Source organism: Ctenopharyngodon idella, chromosome 16 (genome assembly GCF_019924925.1).
Source record: "Ctenopharyngodon idella isolate HZGC_01 chromosome 16, HZGC01, whole genome shotgun sequence".
Taxonomy (NCBI): Eukaryota; Metazoa; Chordata; class Actinopteri; order Cypriniformes; family Xenocyprididae; genus Ctenopharyngodon; species Ctenopharyngodon idella.
Genome location: NC_067235.1, coordinates 27,158,595 through 27,182,314, shown reverse-complemented (window position 1 = coordinate 27,182,314; position 23,720 = coordinate 27,158,595). Strand labels below are relative to the sequence as shown.

General features: G+C 38.0%; 1 protein-coding gene across 1 annotated transcript; it reads right to left on the bottom strand.

The window, feature by feature from the left end:
• Positions 1–340: 340 nt before the first annotated feature.
• On the bottom strand, positions 341–23,489 carry scap (SREBF chaperone). The gene is made up of 23 exons (XM_051866513.1): positions 23,319–23,489; positions 19,356–19,556; positions 17,312–17,432; positions 16,053–16,210; positions 15,699–15,907; positions 15,488–15,593; positions 15,174–15,346; positions 13,613–13,739; positions 12,039–12,151; positions 11,301–11,395; positions 11,101–11,199; positions 10,728–10,940; positions 9,693–10,057; positions 9,440–9,586; positions 7,468–7,669; positions 7,268–7,383; positions 5,863–6,361; positions 5,681–5,766; positions 5,494–5,576; positions 4,968–5,134; positions 4,660–4,740; positions 4,077–4,283; positions 341–3,964 (listed from the first exon to the last, which is right to left on the bottom strand). Exons 2-23 carry the CDS (start codon positions 19,475–19,477, stop codon positions 3,719–3,721), a joined length of 3,735 nt encoding a protein of 1,244 aa, XP_051722473.1. The 5' UTR covers positions 19,478–19,556; positions 23,319–23,489; the 3' UTR covers positions 341–3,718.
• Positions 23,490–23,720: the final 231 nt, after the last annotated feature.

Genomic DNA, 23,720 nt, shown 5'->3' with positions numbered 1-23,720 from the left:
ATCTTTGGCAGAAATCACATTCATTTGTATATGTTGTTTTATAAAAAATCATGATTTTTTTTTTTAAATATTTCAATGACAATGCATGTTCATTGTCAGGTTCAGTAGCATTTTTGCTTAGTTTAAAATTGTAAAAACCAATACAACTCATCTTACACCTATGAGAACAACATTGCTAAATTGTGTGTAAATCAAGTGTATTACTGTCAATTCATTATAAATAATTTTATGTGGTAATCACAGCAAGCTACAACTGCTGTTGATAGAGATTGTTGTATTTCATCCAGAATATTACTTTAATACCATAAGTTTAACAAATGAGAACAAAGAGAAAGGAAACTGACAATGTATGAAAGCCTTTTTATTTGCAAATTAGTACAAAGTTTTTTTCTTGTGTTAAAAATAGAACAGAGCATTAGTTACATCCTCTACTGTCTGGTTACACTGTGTAGTGTATTTGGGAAAGACAGAAGAGGGCAGAGCAGGCCCAAAAAAAGACAATATTTACACCAAGTCTCTCTCTGCCCCCTCCCCATCTTAAGAAACAGTGCAACATTCAGGCATTTCACATCATTTTAAACATTCTCCACCCCATTTCTACCTCAGCAGCAGTAAGATACAGCAAGTCGAGATCAGTATTTCACTTGAATACCGCACATATTGAATCATGTCTAGGAATGTGCTCCTCTAAAAAGGGAGAAAGAGCAGTAAAATGAACACAATGGAGCTTGGTGCTATTTCACTCCTCATACTAAAATGGCTGCCATCAAGAAAATGCTTTGCAGTATGGTCATAGAAATGATTATTGTCTTCTCTCAGCACTCTGTTCTCATGTGGTTAATGTTTAATTTCATTATCAGACACCCTAAAAACAAGATGGTAAAATGTTTTAAGTTCTAACCACTCTTATAAATAAGAGCTGCTAGACATACATTTGTTCTTTAGTGATAACTGGCCACATATCATCTCATGGTAAAAATGATTGCTTTTTGCTATTTCTTTCGTGTTTTAACAAGATTTGAGCATCCTTGCTCTACACACAACAGCTGCACAGTCTGTAAGACCAGTAGGTCTTATGAAAGTTCAGCCATATCAATGCCACAAACACAAACCCATTAAAAAATGCAAACATTAAAAAAAGAAGGGAAAAAAAAACCTTCAACAAAAACAAAAAAGCACAATTGTTTTGACCAATGCTACTGCATGGTTTGAAGAGTGTAGTTAAAAAAAAACAACTAATTAAACAATAGTTCTCTCATCAAAATTATTAACTAATATTTACATGTGTAAAACATGGCTAATAACTGACTGAGTCACATGCATTTCTATTGACTTGCATGGAAATTCCCCACATAATCAGATGGAAATTGTTTTCCTGGTTGGCCTGAGCAACCAAAAGAATCTGGTTTCATTGGTTTAGGGGACTATAGTTGTTTTTGCAAAAATCAAAAGAATGGGGGAAAATTTATAAACCAACTATTCTGTAATAATAGGAAACACCATCTTTAAAGCATCATGATTCAAACTGAAGTTTTAAAGTGCAGCAAAAAACACCTAAGACTCATTTGCATGGAAAATGGGGACACCTTTGGTATACTTTCTTACCAAACCATAAGCCAAAATGCAAATTACGCGTAGAAAATGTTGCAAATAAAATGAACCATGTTTAAATCTCTCCTACTGTCTAATAAAACTAAAGAAGTCTCTCAGTGCATTTTAATAATTCAATTTCAGTTCTCAGGACAACAAATGTGTGCATTTGTCTAGCACATCCAAAATATAATCACAGAATTGGTTGATTGATATGGCTGTATTAAAAATAGACCAAACCAATGCACACATTTGTGTGGGTTCTGCAGGGCTGGACTGGATACACTAATGTGTCGACGTTACAAACAGGGCTCAAAATGTACAGTAACAACTAATGGTCAACATAAATTATAATCTCAGTGAAACCTGTAAACTGCTCTACAACAAAAACACTCTTCAATACAGGAAAAAATAAAAAAATATACACATCTAGTATTAAAAAGCAGCCCTATCCATCAATTTTCAGCACAGAAGGTAATCTAACATTAAATGTGTTCAGCATCATCTGCTGCATTTCGATTAAAATGACTTTGGGTGATTCGTACTGATGGTTTTAGCTTAAAAACGCACCTGGAATACAAGTTAACCGTTTCAAATATTCATTCAGGAGTCCAGGAAACAGATATGACATCACAGCGTGTGCCAAGGAGCATTTCTCTCATGTGTTTAATAAGGCAGGGCTGGAATGAGAACGTCTCCTTTCTCTTTTCTCTGGCTACCAATGTTGCTGCCCTAGGAAGGGAACGTAGACTACATCAAATCCAAAACGTCCGTTGGTAATCAATATAGTCATATTATTATGGTATAAGTTAGTCAAAGCTTTCCTTGTATATTAAAATTTATGACCACATCTCCACTTTAACTTATCTATAAGCCAAGTTTCATACAAATTGTTAGAAATTTCACTAATAAATAATTGATTTCAATATTAAAAAGAGACCCCCTCCCCACAACCCCAGAGATTAATTTCAGACATATACAGCATTCATCTCACAGAAACATAGCATCCGGTTCAATGTTTCACCCCAAAATCAAAAGAACATAAATTATATGTTGCAAAAGGAAAGTCTATTTAAAAATTTTAAACATTATTTGCATTGTGACATTTTTTTTATGAATAATAAGCACACTCCCCCTCCTAAATTCTCTTTAATTTAATATGGGGAGAACTCATTGCTGTTACAGTAGTGAAAATGATCCTGTCTGGACTTAGCATAAATTAAATTCAGTACAACAAATACTATCATAATGTAAATATACTTACAGCTGTAATGACAAAGTACATTTTCTTCACAAATTTAGGGTGACAATATTTAAGGCAGGGTTTTTAATTGTCATTAAATTTAAAAAAAAAAATCTTAATTATCCCAAAATAAAAACAAAATAGTACTTGTTGTCTTTATGCAAGGTTATTGCAATTTCTGTGTGGTTACTAAGATGTTCAAGTTTAATCAAATCTCAGAGAATTCTTTTGATTATGGGGTGAAATACAACCTGAACATTTCTTAACAGCTTTCACAAGATTCAAACACTCAAACATAGTTGCACACAAAGAAACACTCCTTTCAGCAGGAAAGATCTATGCCCTTTTCTGCCCCAACAACCATCTATCGTTGCTCCTCTCCCCTGCAAACATATTATTGTGAACTCTCTCACCTAGCTGGCACGCAGTTGTGAGTTACTGGGCTGGGCAGCCTGGCATTTTCACCATGAGCTTGTTACCACTCACACACGCACACACATACACACACAAACAGACATCTTAAGGCAGGCTAAGTGAGCCACCTTTCGCTGTCAGCAGCTTTTGTACTACCCTCACGTAATTCTGTCCAAATTCATTTACAGAATATTCTGTATGATGTACTACCAGAAGTACAAAATGCTCTGATGGAGCGCCAGAGGCCTGTTGAACACCAAAGGATCAGGTTTTGCATGATATCCTGTTCAGATGTGGCAAAAAGTAACCGCTCCCTCCCTACTAAGTGTAGAGCGGTACATGAGAAGACAAGAAACGGCATTCATGTTTGCAATGAACCTGCGGTGATACAGGTTAAAGGGTGAGTGCTTTTGTGCCGGCCACTCTGACATTTTTTAATTCCTTGGGGCTGGTGTTTGTGCGTGTGTATGTTCAGTCCAGCTTCTCCAGAACAGAGGGCACGTAGACTAGGCTAAGCTCACTACCAAAGTCACAGACTATGGCGGCATTGTCCAAAACCAGGAGCTGCCTGACGCTCTGACCTTCGCTGCTCTGCCCTAAGTAAACCGTCTGCAGCAGGTCGCCGTAGTTCAGGTCCCAAAATGACACGCAACCTTGTCCTCCCGTCACCAACAGACTTTCAGAGATCACCCCCAGACTGGCCCCACACCCCACCTCCTGAAACAGAGAGAGATACAATAGAGATATTGATATTTTTATCTTTGTAATAATTATGATATGCTGAATTTGTTGACCAAATCATGCAGTCCTTACTCTCAAAATCACCCACCTGTTGTATGGAGTACAGCTTTATGCCTGTGCTACGGTCCCAAATGCAAATGAGGTCATCCAACCCACTGCTAATGATACAGGAAGTTGTGCAAACCAATGAGGTGACATCACCACGGTGACCGTACACGTGGCTCACCCGGCTGCCTGTTAGGACGTCCCACACGCAGATGGCCCCGTCTTGGCCCCCGCTGGCTAGAACCATGGTCTAAAACACAGAACATGTTCATCATATAAAGCGATCAAGTCTCTTTAGAAAATTTGGACCAAACCGCTCAATTCATATGGATTCGTTTTACGATATCTCTATTTGAGGCAACAAAGTGATAGTTGCGTGGACTGTCAATGGAGGGACAGAAATCACTCCGATTTCATTAAAAAACATCCCCGTTTGTGTTTTGAAGATGAACGAAAGTCTTACAACATGAGGCTGAGTGATGACAATGTTTTCATTTTTGAATCAATCAATCAAATCTATCTATCTATCTATCTATCTATCTATCGTTCAGTTAATTCACAGTATTGGAAATTAGAGATATGAATGGCAGTATTGCACAAGGTGTATGTGGTGATGTGATTCTGACCTGGTCTATGTAGATGGCAGTTATACCACCCGAGTGGCCCTGAAGGGTGAAGAGGCAACAAGAATCCTCCAAACGATATACCTAAAAAGAAAAAATATTAAATGAAACACCATCTGAACAAATCATTCACAGATCATCCTTACATGTTTATTAAATATCCTCTATCTAATAATGTATTCAGTGACCAGAGCATGGCATTCTCTGCTCTATTTAACATGTTTTACCATTTTAAAAACCATTAAAAAACAAAATTCTGAATATTTCCACAAACTGTTCCAGATGTAATGTGTGTGTCATGTGTCCCTTACTCGGACTGTATGGTCCTGGCTGCCAGTGACGACCCTGCCAGCGGCAGCTTTGAGCACAGTGATGGGTTTCTGGTGGGCACACTGCACTGAGCGCGTCAGCTGACAGCTGATCACATCCTCGCTGCTGTAACAGGGGGAGGGGGGCAGACTGCCTCGGCCTGGGGGTCCTGACACACAAAATCGTGTAAAATACTTAAAATGCCTCTTTATTTTGGACCTCCACTTTCCCCTTTGAGTAACTATCAGTGTTTATCTTCCTATTTTTAGCGTTTCAAGATTTTTAAAAATTATTTAATAGAAATCACACTCACAAAGAGTAAAAAAAAAAAAAAAAAAAAAAGGAAAAAAGTTTACCTGAAAAAAAATTTATACTGAGTACAAACAGAAAAATGCATCTTCAATATACAAAAAAATTCACTTCCAAGATTTTAGTTGCATAACATTTCCAGGCCTGTATTTCCAGATTTTACAAGACTTTGAGAACGCTGCATTGTAATATGCTTTGTCGAATATTTTGACAACTCACCGCGATATTGAAGCAACCCGAGAGGCTTGTTGATCTCCACAGTGAAGAAATCCAGTGAGCCATTTAAACGGGCCGCCACAATTCTGCAATTGAAAACATCCCCGTTAGCAGGAAAACACGAGTTGAGTGGTTGTGTGTGTGAAACTGGTGTGGCTTATGTATGAGCTTCAGATTGTTGTGAATGCACCTGTTGTTAAGAAAAGCCAAGGCAGTGATTCCAGATAATCCATCTTCATTACTGCATCGTAGTGATCCTTCTACTGCATCCCACAACTGATAGGACAAAGAGAAACAGGAAATGAGGTGGACAGGTTAATGACATTGATGGTTCAAGATGTTCTCCTTATAAAAGCCCTCTCTTTCTCTCACCTCCAGTTTGCCGCTGCTGCGACCTGTGGCGATGAGGTTGCCCCTCAGCTCCATGGCCCATACTGAGCTGTCCCAGTCACCACTGCTTTGCGGGGGGAGCTCTGGTGGTAAGACAGGCTGGTCCCCAAGGCTACGTCGCCTTTGCTGTGTAGCTGGAGGAGAAGGGGGGAAGGCCAGTGTTGGCGAGGGCTCATGCTCCTGGTACGCTTTCTCCACCAGTCCCCCAAAGTCAAAGCCAGAGCTGCCAAGAGCATGAGATGGGGGCAGAGCCCCAAAGTTAGTATCGATGAGAGGCGTGAGGTCTGGCTGGTCCCCAAATAGTGCAGGGCGTGCAGGGGCAGTCCTCCTCCTTATTGGGAAAATATCAACATCTGGCCCACCCATAGATCCTCCTGGTTCTCGAAAGTCTGCTCCCAGGAGGCCCTCGGCCTCACAAGCACTTATGTGATCCCAGCCATCACGATGCTCCCAACAACCACTGCTGCTGCTCCTGCGCAGACTTACAGTAGATACAAACAATATATATATTTTGTTTTACATACTGTATAATATTATTGTAACACTTTACAATAAGACTTCATTAGTTAGCTACATTTGTTAACATGAACTAAGAATGGACAATACTTTTACAGCATTTATTAATCTCAGTTAATGTTAATTTCAACATTTTCTAGTACATATTAAAAAACAGCTGTATTTTTATTAACTAACATTAATAAAGATTAATAAATACTGTAACAAATGTATTGCTCATTGTTACTTCATGTTAGTTGATACCTTAACTAATGTTAACAAATGAGACCTTATTGTAAAGTGTTACCAATATTATTAATCATAATATCATACATATAAACAAAGGTCTGGAGTCAGTAAGATTTATTTATTTTTTTTTAAAGAAAAATTGATTCAGCATGCATGCATTAAAACTTATCGAAAGTGACAGTAAAGACATTTATAATGTTTTAAATGCTGTTTTTTTTTACTTTCTATCTTAGAAAAGAATCTTAAAAAATAACGTTTCACTGTTGCCACAAAAATATTAAACGGCACTATTTTCCACATTGATAATATAAAAAAAATGTTTCCTGAGCACCAAATCAGCATATTAGAATGATTTCTGAAGGATCATGTGACACTGAAGACTGGAGTAATGATGCTGAAAATTCAGCTTTGCCATCACAGGAATAAATGACATTTTAAAATAGACAGTTATATTAAAATTAGGTCATTTTAAATTGTAATATTTCACAATTACGTTTTTTTTAATCAAATAAATGCAGCCTCGGTGAGCTTTTTTCAAACATTAAAAAAAAATCTTACGGACCCCAAAATTTTTAACAGTCACGCATACATTAGGGAAAAGTTATGCATTTTCCGAGTTAACTGAGTCTATGCATTTCCTTACCCATTGTTAGGTATAACAGTAAGACAGTCTCCTGTCTGTGCGTCCCACACACGGATCTGTCCCGCCAGACAACAGCTGGTCAGCAGCATGCCATCACTGGCCAGACACTCAATGTCCTGAAGAGAGGTGCCAAAGGTACTTTTATATATCTCAGAGTTCATTTACAGAAAAAACTCAGTGCATGTTGACTCGACTCTCACCATGCTGTGGCCTCTCAGCAGCAGAGGGGAAATTTCGCTGATTGGCGGCGAGTAGCCATACTCATCACAGGGCAGGTCTCCACGGCGCCGGCGACCATGGGGCACCCCGTTCTGCCCATAGTTCCGAGGGCAGAGGACACGATACAGACAGAAGAGTAAGAGCACCAACACCACACCGGCGAAAAGTCCAAGAGCTGCCACCCTGCACAAACACACACATTATAATAAATTATGTTACAACAGAATAATAAAAATGACAGTACAAATCTACCTATTGGTCTAAATAATGCAAGATGGGGGAGTGTTTGAGAAACCTGTCATTAATAAACACTCTTTAATTTTTTTCCAACCTGTTGGTGCCGTACGCCCCCAGAAATTACACACTTCACATAATGAATGGGTCACTGCAAAACAAGTCTCTCTTGAAATTCCAGTCCACCCACCTCCACGAATGGGAACTCAAAGGTAAGCATTACATGCAGAAAGTTGGACTACATCAGAACATTTGCACACATTCTTGATCAGTCCTCACAGGTTAAATGCAGCACAGAAAAAACAGGAAACCCAGGCAGGGGGCCAAGAGAAGCATTAGTGGGAGGGGTCAAATTTTTAAAGCAAACTGACCTAGATCCATCTGATGTGTATCTAACAACCGTAACGGCCTCATAGATAAGAGCGAGGCCTTTGAACAATGACCTTGAACACCACAAACTGAGTGTGTGTTTGTTTGTGAAAGAGAAAGACTATTGTTTGTTTCTGCAGTCACATATTTGGACCTCCAGTGTGTGCTAGTATGAGATATGAATGAGAGCGCATAGTTAATCAGTAGCGTTTTTTCCATGCATAAATGAAGAATGTAACTGTTTGTTTAAAAGAATATTTTGGCCATGAGGTTTAAAACCTTTTGACATTTGTTCACAGAAAGACCACAAAGGAAACCGATAATACATGCTTTCTGAGAAAAGTCACTGAGCAACTTATAGATTAACAATGAATGACTACTGTCTGATCTATAAATAAAAAGGTGGGAAAAGAAAAAAATTCTGATCTTTACAGCCCTCTGGTGAACACCCAAATAGTGTAGGAGTTTTATAAAAGATACTAGAGTCTTTGTTTATTTTAACATGACAGGGCTGGTGGAATTTGTTTCTGTGATGACACCACAAAATGCACCACATAATTCCACAAGAAAATGTAATTGGTGTCATGGGGTTATATATTTCCAATTACATTTTTGGGGGCATTTTTTACCCTTTATAAAAGGGCAATATTTATATAAAAACATAAAAACAAAGCATGCTAAACTTTGTGTCAGATACTTCAAACTTATGCTAAATTCATAACTAAAAAAGTAATAAAATTGTTCAAAAGTTTGGGGTCAGTGCAAAAGTGACAGTAAAGACATTTGTAATGATACAAAAAAAATTATATTTCAAATGAACGCTGTTCTTTTGAACATTCTACTAATATTGAAATCCTACACATACGACATTAATTCTAATCCTGAAAAATTTTTCCACAAAAATATTAAGCAGCACAACTGTTTCCAACATTGATAAACAGCAAATCAGCATATTAGAATTATTTCTAAAGAACCATGTCACAATGAAGACTGGAGAAATGATGCTGAAAATTGCCATTACTGTAATAAATTACATTTTAAAAATTATATTTTCTCAACACTTTATGTATTTTAATCAAATAAATGCAGCCTTGGAGAGCATAAGACACTTCTTTCATAAACAAAAAAATCTTACTGACCCCAAACTTTTGAACAGTAGTGTATTAAATAAATAAAAAAATAAAAATTACATAAACAACAACAACAAGAATGTATCTTTTTGGCTTCACGTGTTAAATATCTGGGGCATTGTTGCCCAAGCTATGGTTAATTTCTAAACTTGTGAACGAGTAACACTAATAAAAGTGGGTATTATGATATATGGCCAAATAGCTGAAGCGAGACACTGACTTGTAGAGTGTGAGGTCTGTCTGCAGATCGGAGGTCTTGATGCTGGGAGGAGGAGCGTGGTGTGTGTCCTGGGGGTGACGTGTGTCTATGGCTTCTTGTGGGCTGAGATGGAGCGTGACAGGGATGACTGGAAGAATGCTGATATACCTGAGGGAATCAGAGAAAAAAATAAGTATGTTACACACAGACAAACTGAGATGTTAAGAGAGGGCCTGAACCGCATTAGCTATCACAAGGTGAGAAAGTAGCGCACCTCTTTGCAAGAGTGATATTGTAATAGCTAAAGAGTGAAGGCCAGTGGCGGAAAGAAAGCCGCCTCCATAGCTCCTCATCCTCAGGGCCCCAAGTGATCTGGGGACTGGAGACAGGGGCAACTCCTGGGCGGGCTGCTCGGTGACCCTGGGATTGGTTCTCGGGTAGAGGGGTGGGTTCAGGGGCAGGAAGCACGCTCAGTGTGCTGGTTGGGTCTCCACCAGGAAATACTGGAGCCACGCCCAGGTGAGGAGGAAGCCCCGCCTCCCCAAGAGGGCTCTGCTCTGACACCTGGGCAGCAAGCAAAGTTCTCAGACCAGCAGGGTCTGTGTAGACCAAGATCCCAATCCAGATTACAGTGCCAACCTATTAAATAAATAATACATTTAGATAACATAAAAATTCTAAGATAACTTTATTTATTTATCTAATTACCACTCAAAAGTTTGGGGCCTGTAAGATGTTTTAATGTTTTTGAAATAAGTCTCTTATGCTCACCAAGGCTGATCAAAATACGGTAAAACAGTAATATTGTGTAATAATATTGTTACAATTTAAAACTTACTTTTAATATAACTGTCTATTTTAACACATTTTAAAATGTAATGTATGCCTATGATGGCAAAGCTGAATTTTCAGTATCATTACTCCAGTTTTCAGTGTCACAAGATCCTTCAGAACTCATTCTAACGCTGATTTGGTGCTTAAGAAACATTTTTTTTTTCTATCAACGCTGACAGTTGTGCGGTTTAAATTTTTTTTCCAGGATTCTATGAATAAAATGTTCAAAGGAACAGCATTTATTTGAAATAGAAATCTTCTGTAAAATGATAAATGTCTTTACAGTTACTTTTGATCAATTTAATGCATCTTTGATGAATAGTTTTTTTAATTTCTTAAAACAAAATCACTGACCCCAAACTTTTGAATGGTAGTATAATAATATAATTGTATTATTTATTATTATTGAAGTCCAGTTTCATGCTGCTAGCTACACAGAATGTTACAATGCACCTTTTAAGTGAGTAATTTTTACCATGATAATTCGTTGTGCCAGGCGAGTACGGGCTAAGAAGTAAACCACCCTGAGCCTCTTGGGCAAGCGGAGGTTTCGGAACGCAGGGGCCTGCAGGGTGATTGTGTGGGGAGAGGGGCGAGGTGGTGGAGGTGTCTCTCGTGGACGTAAAGGGCCTGGTTTAGGCGGAGGCATCCCCGCTTCGGCCGGGAGACGCCTGTTCAAATCAGCCAACTATATGTGTGAAGACATGAGAAGACAGATTAGCGAGATGACACGATAAAACCGAACAATCAAGATAAGACACTCAGATGAAGCAACGAATGATTCATGTGTTTCTCATGGAATTGTAAAAGCAACTTTCTAGAATGTTCCATGTGTGGGTGGTTCTCACCTCCATGCGGCGGATGTCAATAGACAGCACAGTGGTGAAGAAAAACATCTGCAGGAAGAAATCGGACACTAGACCGACCACAGCAAACAGACAGAACTCCTACACACATAAGAAAAGGGGCAAAGGGTGTTTTCAATCGGCAACTATACAACTACCACCAAAAGCAGGTTATATACTTGTGTTATTTAGAAGAGCTTCACCTGAATTGCTGGTACAAATGTGAAGTATCCAATGAGGATGATGCACAGTTCAGTGGCCATATTCTTCATGATGGACCAGCTCTCATTGCTTAGACCTTAAGGCAGAACCAAAAAAAAATAAAAATTTATATATATATATATTATATATATATATATATATACACACACACACACACACACACACCTATGGTCACACTTTAGTTTAGGGTCAAATTCTCACTATTAATCACTAACTATTAACTACGGCTTTTGCCTCTATGTAAGTATGTATATGTATGTAGTATGTATGTGTGTGTACGTATAAAAAATATAAATTATATATATATATAATTTATATTTTTTATACGTACACACACATACATACTACATACATATACATACTTACATAAATATATATACACATACACACACACACAGACTTTTAGATATATATTTTTTTTAATGGCTGTGAATTTTAAATAAAATAAATAACATGTTTAAAGCAGTGATTTTTAAATACATAAAAACATTTATTAAATACATAAACAACTTTATTATTGATGTCCATTGTTTTTAAGCCTAATCTACATACAGTTGTGGGAAAATATATCTTATAAAAATAAAAATATATATTTTTATAAGTATCACTATACAACAGTGTGATAATGCTAAGTACTGAATGGGCTGTACTTATATTCAAAACACTAGGACAGAAAAATTCTGTGTGCATATTGTAACAGTGATTGCATCATCTCTGACCTTGAGCAATACGCAGCTTGACTTCAAGGTCAACAGGCGTTGACACAACAGACTTGGTGAGGACAAGGACATTCTCCAAACCTATTACCACCACAAGGTAGGGGAAAATTTCCCTGAAAAACAGCAGCAGATAAAACAAATAAACCTTTGAAAAGCAATAAAACTAACCAGAAAGTAAGAAAATTATTTAAATAATGTTTAAAGGTGGGGTAAGTAGTTTTTCAAAAACGCTGTTGAACATTGTTGATATTTGAAATCAACCCAAACAAACCCACCCCTCTCTTCATTGCTCCGCCTCCAAAACTCTCTCTCCAATCCTAACCCCACCCTGCTCCGAGTCAGTCTCGAAGCCCGGCCCTTTCGCTGCTGGCAGGCGAGGCGAGTGCACTAAAAATGACGCTAAACACCGTATTCTCTAGCAGTCGTCAGTGCGCAGTGGTTTACCTGCACAACTATCTGGCCACTGTTACACACGCAATGTGAGAGTGTATGTCTGTTTATCACAGCTTAAGCGCAGGCAAATGCTTCACAAAAAATAAAGCGCAGATGATGAACGAATGACAAGTAAGCACAAAAAATGAACGTACAGTACATAAGAGTAAATACAAACAAGTGTTTGTTGTTAGTCGCCAACAGCACAGCAGCTCCAGACAATCAATGACACTCAAACCCAGTGTTACTCACATGTGCAGCAGAATCAAAGCATCCTCCAAAGAATCCTCCTGTTTTCAGGTTTTCCCGCTTAGCTCTCTCCAGCGCTGGAAAGCTTTTCTAATATTAACGCGAGTCCTATAAAGCGCTTGCCCAGTCATAAACCTTCATTCCAGTGATATTCTTTTGAGCTCTTTTGTATTGTGTCCTATTTTCTTTCTGCAGTTGTTTTTTTTCTTCTTTTTTTTCTTCTAATCTCCCTCTTGCTCGTTCTGTCTCCTCGACCGTTATACGCCCCCTAATGCTGATTGTTTACACGTTTGTTGTTGGTGTCGGCCCGACTAACTTCCAAACAGTGTTTTTGAAAAACAACTTACCCCACCTTTAATGTAAAAAAGAAATGCACCAATGTATTAAAAATGGAATGTGTGGAACGTGAATAAATACACAAACTCATTATTGAGCAGGTGATAGAAGTTGAACAAATATACAAATTTCTCGAGTGTTCTGAAAATAATTGCTGTTAGCTAAAGTCTTGACCTTCCGCAGCCCTGTTGTATCTTGAATCAATATTGTGTACGCATGTGGCCCAGATAGTGTGTATGCATTGACTGTAGCCTGCCCTGGTGAACTAAGCCAAATTTGTTTGGATGGCCTGAGCTCACACCACTGTGACTGTATGTACATACATGCAACCTTATAGGCTGGCGGAAGAATATCCCTGCCCACTCAAACACCTGACAATGAAATTCCCCTAAATCACTACCATTATTATCGACAATTGGTTATACATCAACCTGCTTAAAGATCAAAAGTGACATTTTAATTCCTGAGGGATTAAGTAAATAGCAGCCCAGTGATATTGATGCACAGAATCATTCTAGTAGTGTATGAATGAAGGTGTGTTTTGGCTGAGCTCCTACCCTCCGTTCAGCGTGGGCGTCAGGCCAAACAAGGTGCAGAGTCCCACAGACATGAGCAGAGAGCTGAGAACCGTCACAACAGCAGCCAGCGCCAAGCCCCATTTGGATTTCACCATGTCGATCTTTCCTGTAAAGTAATGGGGAAGGATCAAATGAGTGTTATCAGAATTATTTTCGCCAAAAGAATTTTATGAGAATGACCTCATCAAGCTTTTGAACATCCATGTAAAATCCTGCTGGAATGTGGGTACGCAGACATGAATTCTTGATGCTGAACGTGCTGTTCTGAGGATAATCGCCAGGCCAGACTGAAACACCTTTTGGCGAAAGCTCAGTCAGAAACCAAACAGCTAATTCTAATCTGAAAGCTTTCTGCTGCCAACTCACCTGGCAACATGGCCAATTTCAACACTCTGTCATATTACATCCTAAAACCAAGGCCGTTAAAAATGACTGAAAATTCATTCATTTGTGCATACATTCACTATTATTCCTATGCTGAAAAAATATTAAATATTGATTATGCCTATGGTGGTTACGGTCCTGCCTAATATTATTAGAGATATGAATCATCCATAAAGATCTGGAGAATGCCGGAAAACACTGAATAATGTTTCTGGCGAGTACAAAATCCACAATGATTCTGATCAATCGTGCCATTCCCATGAAGTACAAAAACAAGAATGTACACAATTCAAGGCTCAACAATATTATTGATTATTGACTGCTTGTCTGGTTGGACTTATTTTAGTTTCAAATACTGAAAGTATGTGGCCCAGTGAAAAAATTATTTCTGGAATTTTCTACAAGCATGTTAACAAAATATCATCTATTGTCTTAAAATCAATGAGACACCGTGATACTCTCAGTTCTAACTCAGCATGTACAATTGTAACAAATTACATTCTACAAACACGTAGTCTGTAATACAGAAACAAAAAAAAATGCATGTACACTGCAGTTCAAATGTTTGGTGGTTGGTAAGATTTATTGATGTTTTGAAATAAGTCTCTTATGTTTACTAATGATGCTATTTATTTGATAAAAAAGTCCAGTAAAAACAGTAACATTGTGAAATATTATTACAATTTGAAAGAACTGTTTTTTATGTTAATATATTTGAACATGTCGTTTATTCCTGTGATGGCAAAGCTGAATTTTCAGCATTATTACTTCAGTCTTCAGTGTCACATGATCTTTCAGAAATCATTCTAATATGCTGATTTGGTGCTCAAGAAACATTTGAGATACTTTTTTGTTTTTTAGAAATCTCTGAAGAATAGAAAGTTCAAAATAACAGCATTATTTTAAAATAAATCTTGTGTAAGATATTAAATGTCTTTACTGTTCTTGCTGAAAAGTATTAATTTCTATAAAAAAATACAACAAAAAAAAAAAGTATATATATAATATAATATAATATATATATATATATATATTTTACTGACCCCAAACTTTGGACAGGTAGTGTATGTTCCAGAATGAACTAAAGCAAATAAAACTCATTCTCCCAATAACAGGAAAAACACTGACAGAGAAGATAGGTAGAGATGACGCTTACGGGTGGAGAAGTAGATATAAGCAAAGAGGATGATGTAGGTGGTGACTAGCGGGATGAGCTCAGCGATGCCAATCTCCTCTTTGAAATGAACGTGCACCATGTGGTCCTCACGCAGAGTGCAGTTCGCTGATGGATAAAGCTGTTTTAAACGGGCTCTGAGACTAGCTACAAACCTGTCCAGAAACAAACAACGAAAAGGAAACAATGCTTTGTTTGCTACAAACAATATTAAAACTAGATGATCTAGATCTATATTAGAAGACCTAGAAAATGTGATGCAAACAACGTTAATTTGAAATATTTCAAAGGCTGACCTTGCATCATAGGAGCTTAGTGCAATTGTGATGGTGTATGTCACCACTCTCTTCCTGCTATACAGGCTTACACCTGTCTGCTTCCCCGGGACACCAAAGAGTAAATCTGAAAATCACACAGTAAAAATGGGGTGAGTGCACCGGCCCTAAATGTACAGCAGGTAACTCTTAAATCAGGCCAGAATTAATTCGTATTTAAGCAGCTTCCTGCCTCTCAGAGTGGCTGAAGTATGAAGGCCTTTGGGTTCATGTTGGTGGACTGTCTTCAGGAGGTCTGGATCTGCATCAAATAGGTCACGCCGATTCTGCCAATAGTTGCCAGGGGATACAAGCAGGCAGCCATGCTCTGGAAGGACCGCCTGCATGCGCCGCAACCCTGGCAACAGGTCCGTCACCTGCAAGCACAGCGCCTCCAAACTTCTAAGAAGAGACAAGTGAGGAAAACAGGAAAGAATGAGGTTTAGATATGTGTGGTAATGAGGATGAATTAAAATAGTTTGAAATTGGTCAAAATTTGTCAAAAAAAAAAAAAAAAAGTGTGTCCCAAGGGTAGAAAGCTTTTGACCTGTCCGAATAAACGTGGTTTCTGATCTCCTCCAGAAGACTGAAAACGCGCCCAAGGGGAGAGCGAAACACGTCCACTGGAACCAGACTGTTGTCCCATGGCGAGACCGCTGCCTTGACCAGCACCTGCTGTATGAAGGCCACCGGAGGACCCCGATACTGCAAGAAGACGAACAATTTAATGTGTCCTTGCTGAATAAAAGTATTAAAGGGGACCTATTATGCAAAAGTAACTTTTATATTGTTTTTTAACATAATTATGTCTCCGCAGTGTGTGAACACAACCAACCTATTGTAAAAATCCATCCACTGCAGTTGTTATTTTCCCCATAAATCCGAAACAGTGTCTCAAAATGAGCCTTTCAGAAATGTACTCCAATGTGACATGACACTGGAACAGGCCCTGTCAATGACTAGTGACGGAATCCCTCTTAGCTTAGCTCCTGCCCTGAGTGAGCTGTACACAGTCCGCCATGTTTATCTCCTCTACAGAGCATTTGACAGCAGCATTCAAGTAAAAATTGTATTCTTATTAAAGCTACTAAAGTTATTCAGTCAAGAGCAGTGAGTGAATTTTCTGTTTTTCTTGTTATTTCATTCATATTAACAGCAAATATAGCAGTAAGTACTGCATATTACACTGCTTAATTACACCTAATATACACATGCGATTTATTTCTCTTCTGTTTACGTTCACAGACATAACTGACTGTATTTATGTGAACTTTGTTTTTGACATAACCTTGTGTGTATTTAATAGTTTAAGCGAAAAACATATCAGAAGTTTGAACTGATATGGCTTTAAAACGCATACAAATAATACACTTTCAAAATGACGAAAAACTGCAATGTCAAGTGAGCGTGAGATTATAATCAAAACCAAACAGATGTTTTATTAGTTTTTTTATTAGTATCTGAGGCAAGAGCTGTAAAGGCTCAGCGGTATTCTGGATGGGGGGGAGGGGAGCTCATTTGCATTTAAAGAATGAGCTCATTTGCATTTAAAGATACATGCATGAAAACAGCATGTTTTTACTCACACTCAAAAATGGGCATTTTCAACACCATATAATAAATGATATGTGAGGTATTTTGAGCTGAAACTTCACAGACACATTCTGGGGACACCTGAGACTTATATTACATCTTGTAAAAAGGGGCATAATAGGTCCCTTTTAATTTATTTAAAAAAATTCTTAATGACCCCAAACATTAATGGTAGTGTATATTGTTGTATATCAAAAAAGCATTTCATCTTACCCAATCAGGGCGCTCCGACAGGTCGCCCTGAGACTCATGGGATGGGACCAAGTAATCTCGTATTCCAGTGGTGAACTCGACAGGGCCTGTTCCTGGTAGAGGCAGCTTCAGCAGAGGGTAACTGTAAAAGAAAGCACGATTACAGAACAACAAATCAATCTTTATTACCAACATCAAGCTGCATTCCTCACAGACACGGTATCTCTAAATGGAAGACTGTCTTTCTGTTATGACACACAACCCATACTAGATCCGTACCACAAATCAAGTTTGAATGAAAAGGGAAATAATTATGACATTTTTTACTGACAGTTTTACAGCATTCACTCAGTCACAAACAGGTGGAGCAGAAGTGAACATAACAAAAATGCACCAGGAGGGAGCACGGATCAACGTGATTAACTTGTCATCTCCAACATCCTCAGGCTAGCAAGCTTTGAGAAGGTTAAGGTTACAAAAACTAGATAAATGTCGCTGCACTTTCTGGGAAAAAGTGATTGTGCAAGACGGCGCACAATGCTGTCTGCAGTACAAACACTGAGGGACTGGTAAACCCTCCAGATGGACTATATGACCAGCCCCTACTTCTCACAAAAGAAACATCTGTCACTCTCCTTAAAAAGGTATTGAAATGCCCTGAATATCCCCCACCCAAACAGCAGTGTTTTAAAGAGAGAAGCACAGGCTGATGGGAATAATGTTTAAAACACATGACATAGCTGACATCAGAGAAACAGAAGGCTGTTGTGCAAACTACATTATACCCGAGTGTCTTTTCCTAAACAGGGCTTAACCTCTTTTCATGGCTTTCAAAAATGTTTTTAAATAAGCCTGTATTATTGAATAACTGTTTTCTGGAGGATGACTAAATCGAACTAAATATTCGTTTCGGGTGAGCTGCGGCCTTGTGATTGCACCAGGGTAGATGTTTTTATCGTTCATCAGCTGTTTTTATCGTTCATCAGCTGGAAAAAATATTTCTGAAAGTGATTCCAATGATGTAGAATTAGAATGTTTATTAAAGTCAGCATGAAATTAAAATTCACCGTATTTCGTTTCACTTATCCAATCATTTAATCCACGTAAACCCCGCCCCTACACGATCGTATTCATTTTTGAGTGCAACTCCCACATCCCAAAATCAAATTAACAAACGATGGACAGAACCAAAAACTTAAGAATTACGCCTACTGTTGAAGACATAAACATACAATTTCTGCTCAGACAGAAACATCTTGCTTCTAATCACTGCAAATAACACTTATTTTTAGGACAAATTAATAAAACCTCATCATATTGAAAAAAATACAATATGAACCCTCTGGAATGCCTTGCCCCTTAGAAGATGTCCATTGTAAGCGCATTACTGTACACACAAAACTGAAGGACAAATCCATATATAATTTTGTCATAATTATTTTGTGTTTACTTCAGAATATTCCTTTAATATTTGTCTTGAGGCTGAGTCGAGCTATTCTGTGTAACTGCCCGGTACCTTCTCTTCTCCAGCTCAGAAAGAACTCGGTGTCTGTAGTGACAAGTAGTTTCCATTTTCACAAAGCTTACTTCTGTTCCTCCAGGCAGCTGAAGACACTGGACTGTTCTCTGAGAGAAATGTTCACACACTCACTCTTTTCCACATGGATTTTGTCCTTTATCCTTCTGAGATTTAATTCACATTTTGCTGACCGAGGTTAAAAGAGAAGGCATGAGAAAAACGTTTTCTCCTGCTCAGTGCTCCACTTTTGTGTTTGTGCTACACACAGTCCTCTTGGCGCGATCTTGCTTTTGAATCAAACTGTGCAGAACAACCGACCACAAGCCAGCTTCTTTCACACCTAAAAACATCCCACCCAAACAGATTTGTACAGATAAGCTGCTTTTCCTGACCCACAGAAGTACATAAAGTACTTCAACATTGACATAGGCCATCAGAGCTGTGGCCTAGTGGTCACTGTGTCCCTGATTAGTTCAAATCTCACTCGCAATACTTCCCAATCTCATTAATTCCTGGTTTTATCAAAAATCATGATGGCAGACTCACCAGCAGGTCAGGATGCTGGCAGAGGTGAAGAGAATGATGGGAACCGGGTAGGAGGCGCATAGCAGGCCGTGCCGGTAGAAGGCGGCTGAGATGTTCTGCCGAAGCCGCTCTCTCACCGTCATCCTGGGAGGAGGGGTCAGCTGATGGCCATCGAGTCTGCGTGTGCGGCCAGGGCGAGGGCACCGGCGGGCATCCAGGGATCTGCTCAAACACAACATGTAACTAAATATGGATCTCATTCATTGTGATTTAAAGTGATTTTAGTAGGACAAAATGGATGTGCTTTCATCCTACTGATAAAAACAAAATGCTTTTTAGAGCAGCTGATGCATATTAAAAGCATTATATCATTCTTATGCAGCCACAGAGAATTATGGGAAATTTGTAACAGGCCTGCCGCTTCATAAACTGGTTATAAGAGACGGACTTTAATCGCATGCTTTATTGCCATTCTTTACCAACAGTACACAAAAATTCACATGTACTGCTAACATTCCCAATTAAAACATAATTATAATTCTGACCTGGCACAAGGCATCAAATGATACATAAAACCAAGCAGTAGCACTTTACAATAAGGTTTGATTCATTTAACATTAGTTAAAATAGATATCACAAACAATGCTTTTTAATGCTTTTTTATTCAAGTTATAATGACGCAACGCCAGTTTACACTTTCTTCGCACGTTGAATACGGAAGGCGGTCTGGCGGAAGCTAGATATTTTACTTCATAACTTGTTAAATAGGGATTTTTTTAATTTTTTTTACACAAATGCATCGCTTCACTTCAGAATGCCTTTATTAACCGCCCGGAGCTTATTTATTAAAAAATATCTCCAATTGTGTTCATCAGAAAGAAGAAAGTCATATACACCTAGGATGGCTTGAGGGTGAGTAAATCTTGGGGTAATTTTCATTTGAAAGTGAACTAATCCTTTAAACACATCTCTGTTAACAGCTAGCTAGCAGGTCATTCTTTAGAAATTAAACATGTTCAAATTAACTCTTTGCCCACATCGGTGGATTCTGTACTTTTAAACTCTGAAACCAGAGGGTTCAAGGTTTATACTGGCGGTCTATGGTTTACAAAGAGCTCTTTTTTGTCAACGAGTGCCCCTGTGACTACACCACAGAGCAGAAATATTCCTCTTAGGAATTTACCTCCTGAGTGGCTACCGTTCATGCATTTCTATAAATATTACATAAACAAGATGACACATACAGCCTCACAGAGATGCTACACATATACTACTCAAGTGTGTGGACAACTTGCATTAAGACATGATGCAAGAGATTTCATAAAAGCAGACTGAGAAAGAGAACTTCATCGATGATTTCAATACAATGTTCTCTTTTTATAAGATCCAAGCACCTCTTTTCTGTTAAAACCGCAGATATTACAAATGACAGTTGAGAAAATTTCGCTAAAAGGATCAGGCTTCTTTAAAACCAAACCATAATGAGCAGCTTAATAGTGTTTTATAATGGAATGAGGCTTCAAATGCCTTAAATGAATGGTTCACTCAAAAATAATATAAAATTATAGTTTTTTGTTTCTTCATCTATTCCCAGATGGACCCGATGATGGTGAGATCAGATCTCTGTGTGGAGCATAACAGCTGTTATCAAACTCTTTGCATACAAAAATCTTACTGGATTATTACAATTAATGGCAAAAGGAATATTTGGAAATGTAAACTGATATTTCCTACTGACACACTACAGAAAAAGATATAAATAACTGGCTTAAAGCCATTTGAAAATACTAACGTGCCTAAGACTTTTGCACAGTACATATATACAGTACATAAAAGTACTTTTTTCCCCCCCGCCCCAAATGTATCCATTTCAAAGAACATTATTGGCAGGATTGTTATACATACAGCGGTGCCAAAGCATCAATACACACAACAAAAGCAGAGACAAAATAAATAGAAAAAAAACGATTTAAACATGGAAGAGAATGAGTGATTATGGTGTCAGTAATGGTGATAAAAACAATAATAACAACAATAATATACTATAAAATAAGAAAGCTAGTTAATGCAGATCACCATGTCAATTGTGGTCAAAAAGAGAATAACAGCGTAAACAGAGAGTAACACATTTGAAATGCACATTACACATTGGAAAGTGTGTAAATGACGAAATTATTCCCATTTATCCAGGTTTAAAAGTCTCTTTCCCATTCCAGCATATAAGGTTGACTCTCAATCTGACACAGAGTCTCTCTCTTTCTCTCTATTGCATTCGCCCACTCTCTTTCTCTGTCTATTGCTGAATCAATCTGGGAGACTTTCAAGAGAACAGAGTCCAGAGACACCATTCAAAGTCTGAACATCCTGGCAACCTCAAATGTTACTGCATGGAAACGGCAATGATTTTAAATTCTTGAGGGATTGTGCTGCGCGGGCGGATAAACACGTGCGGCTGACAGTCGGACCGGTTTGTGCAAAGCAACCACAGTTTAATGACACAAAGACATGGTAACTCTTTCATGCATACTGGGCTGCTGCTTCAGACAGAACCATCAAACAAATTACAACCAGTTCAATAGTAACAGTCATATGCCACATAGGGCACTTAAAATACACCAGTTTATATTGGTTTCCAAAACAAAGGCGTTTAAACTGGACAATAAACATTAAGACTTCTGAATAAAAAAAAAAAAGACTATAAATTCTCAGAAACAACATCTCTCAGCAATCATCTGTTTGTAAATCTCCTGCAAAACAGCTTTCAGGGATATGTGATAGTTTAGCAAGTTCCTTGCTCACATACACTTCACACACACAAAAAAATCTTAAATCAAAACAAGAGAAAAATATTCAAAACTTCAAAATAACTATTTAATTTTAATTTCTTCAAAAAAAAAAAAAAAAAAAAAAATTTAATTATTGATCTCTATGCCCATCTCTAGTTTTTAAGCAGCATAAAAAGGAAAAAGGAAAAATTGAACTTAACCAGTGATTCCTGTCAAGCTCTTTTTTTTTTTTTTTTTGCAAGATTGTTGGTCAAAATAAATCCTGAAGAAACATCTAATTGTTTATTATTTATAATCAAAACATAATGATATAAAGTAACTATTTCCAAAACATCTCACAGGTACTTTAAGTAGAAATGATACAGAACAGTATAAACACTATAACAATCAAATTCACTAAACATCAAATCCATTTGCACTAACTCAACAAAAACTGCATGTAATTCAGACAGGTTTGTTGTTTAACAAACTAACATACATACAAAGAAACACTGTGGTACTAACATTGTACAGTAAGGTACGAGACGGTAATACCATGGTACTTTGATAAATAGCATGCTACTGAAATGGTTTACATTACTTATATGTTACTTCACAGAATACCATAGTACTTTTATGATACTGCACAAGCTACGTACGTAACAATACAATGTGCGGTGCTCAGGCTGATGTAATTTCTGATGTAATTTCCACGTTATTGTCAGTCAATTAAACTGCACATTAGCTGAGCTGAGATCAGTCTAACAGAGCTAAAGCTATCAGTCGCTGAACAACATATAACTGCAGTTTTGCATTAACTGCGTCAATGCCCTTTAAAACCCCTCAGATAGTATTTATTATCTTTGTCTTGTGCGAGGAGGAGATGCACCTGATACACGTTTCTATGGTATTAACTTTAGCCGAACAGCTAACGCTTTAGCATTAGCAACAGTTTATGTATAAAGCACCTGGCTGCTATAGTTATATATTATGGATTAGTTTGACGTACATACACATTAAATAGAATAAATCAGTTTACACATTTCATCCATCGATGTGGCGGCAAGCTATACACTTTTATCTAGGAAGCGCTTTGACAGCACGTTACTGGACGAGCTAACAGTAATAGTGAACACTAAGGGCCTGCCATGCCTCTAAAATGCTCTAATTTAGCAGCATAAGCACAAACCAAAAAAACAGCGTTCAAATCATAGCTTACCCTAATGACAGGTTCTACCCTTCCTCTCTGAGGGCTTGTTTAAACGATGAATCGCTCCTGTTCAGCTCCAGCAGGCAGGTGGCTGTAAGTCTCTACTGTACTGCCTGCATCATGTCAGCTGCTGTAAGCCACTGCTACTATCCAACGTGACCCCTCAACTTCAACCTCCAGCAGAACAACACTAAAAACGGCTCAATCTACGACCTCTATTGGCCATAATGGGAAATGTCAAACCTCTAAAACGCATAAAACCGGGAACTCTACTGGCTACAAGATGGAATGAAGTGGATGGTACAGCAAAGACAAAAAAAAATCGAATTAAATCGAATCTTAAATCTAATTATCTAGTTCGTAAAAAGTTACGTAATTGCAGCATTGTATGAACCCATTGTATTTTAATGT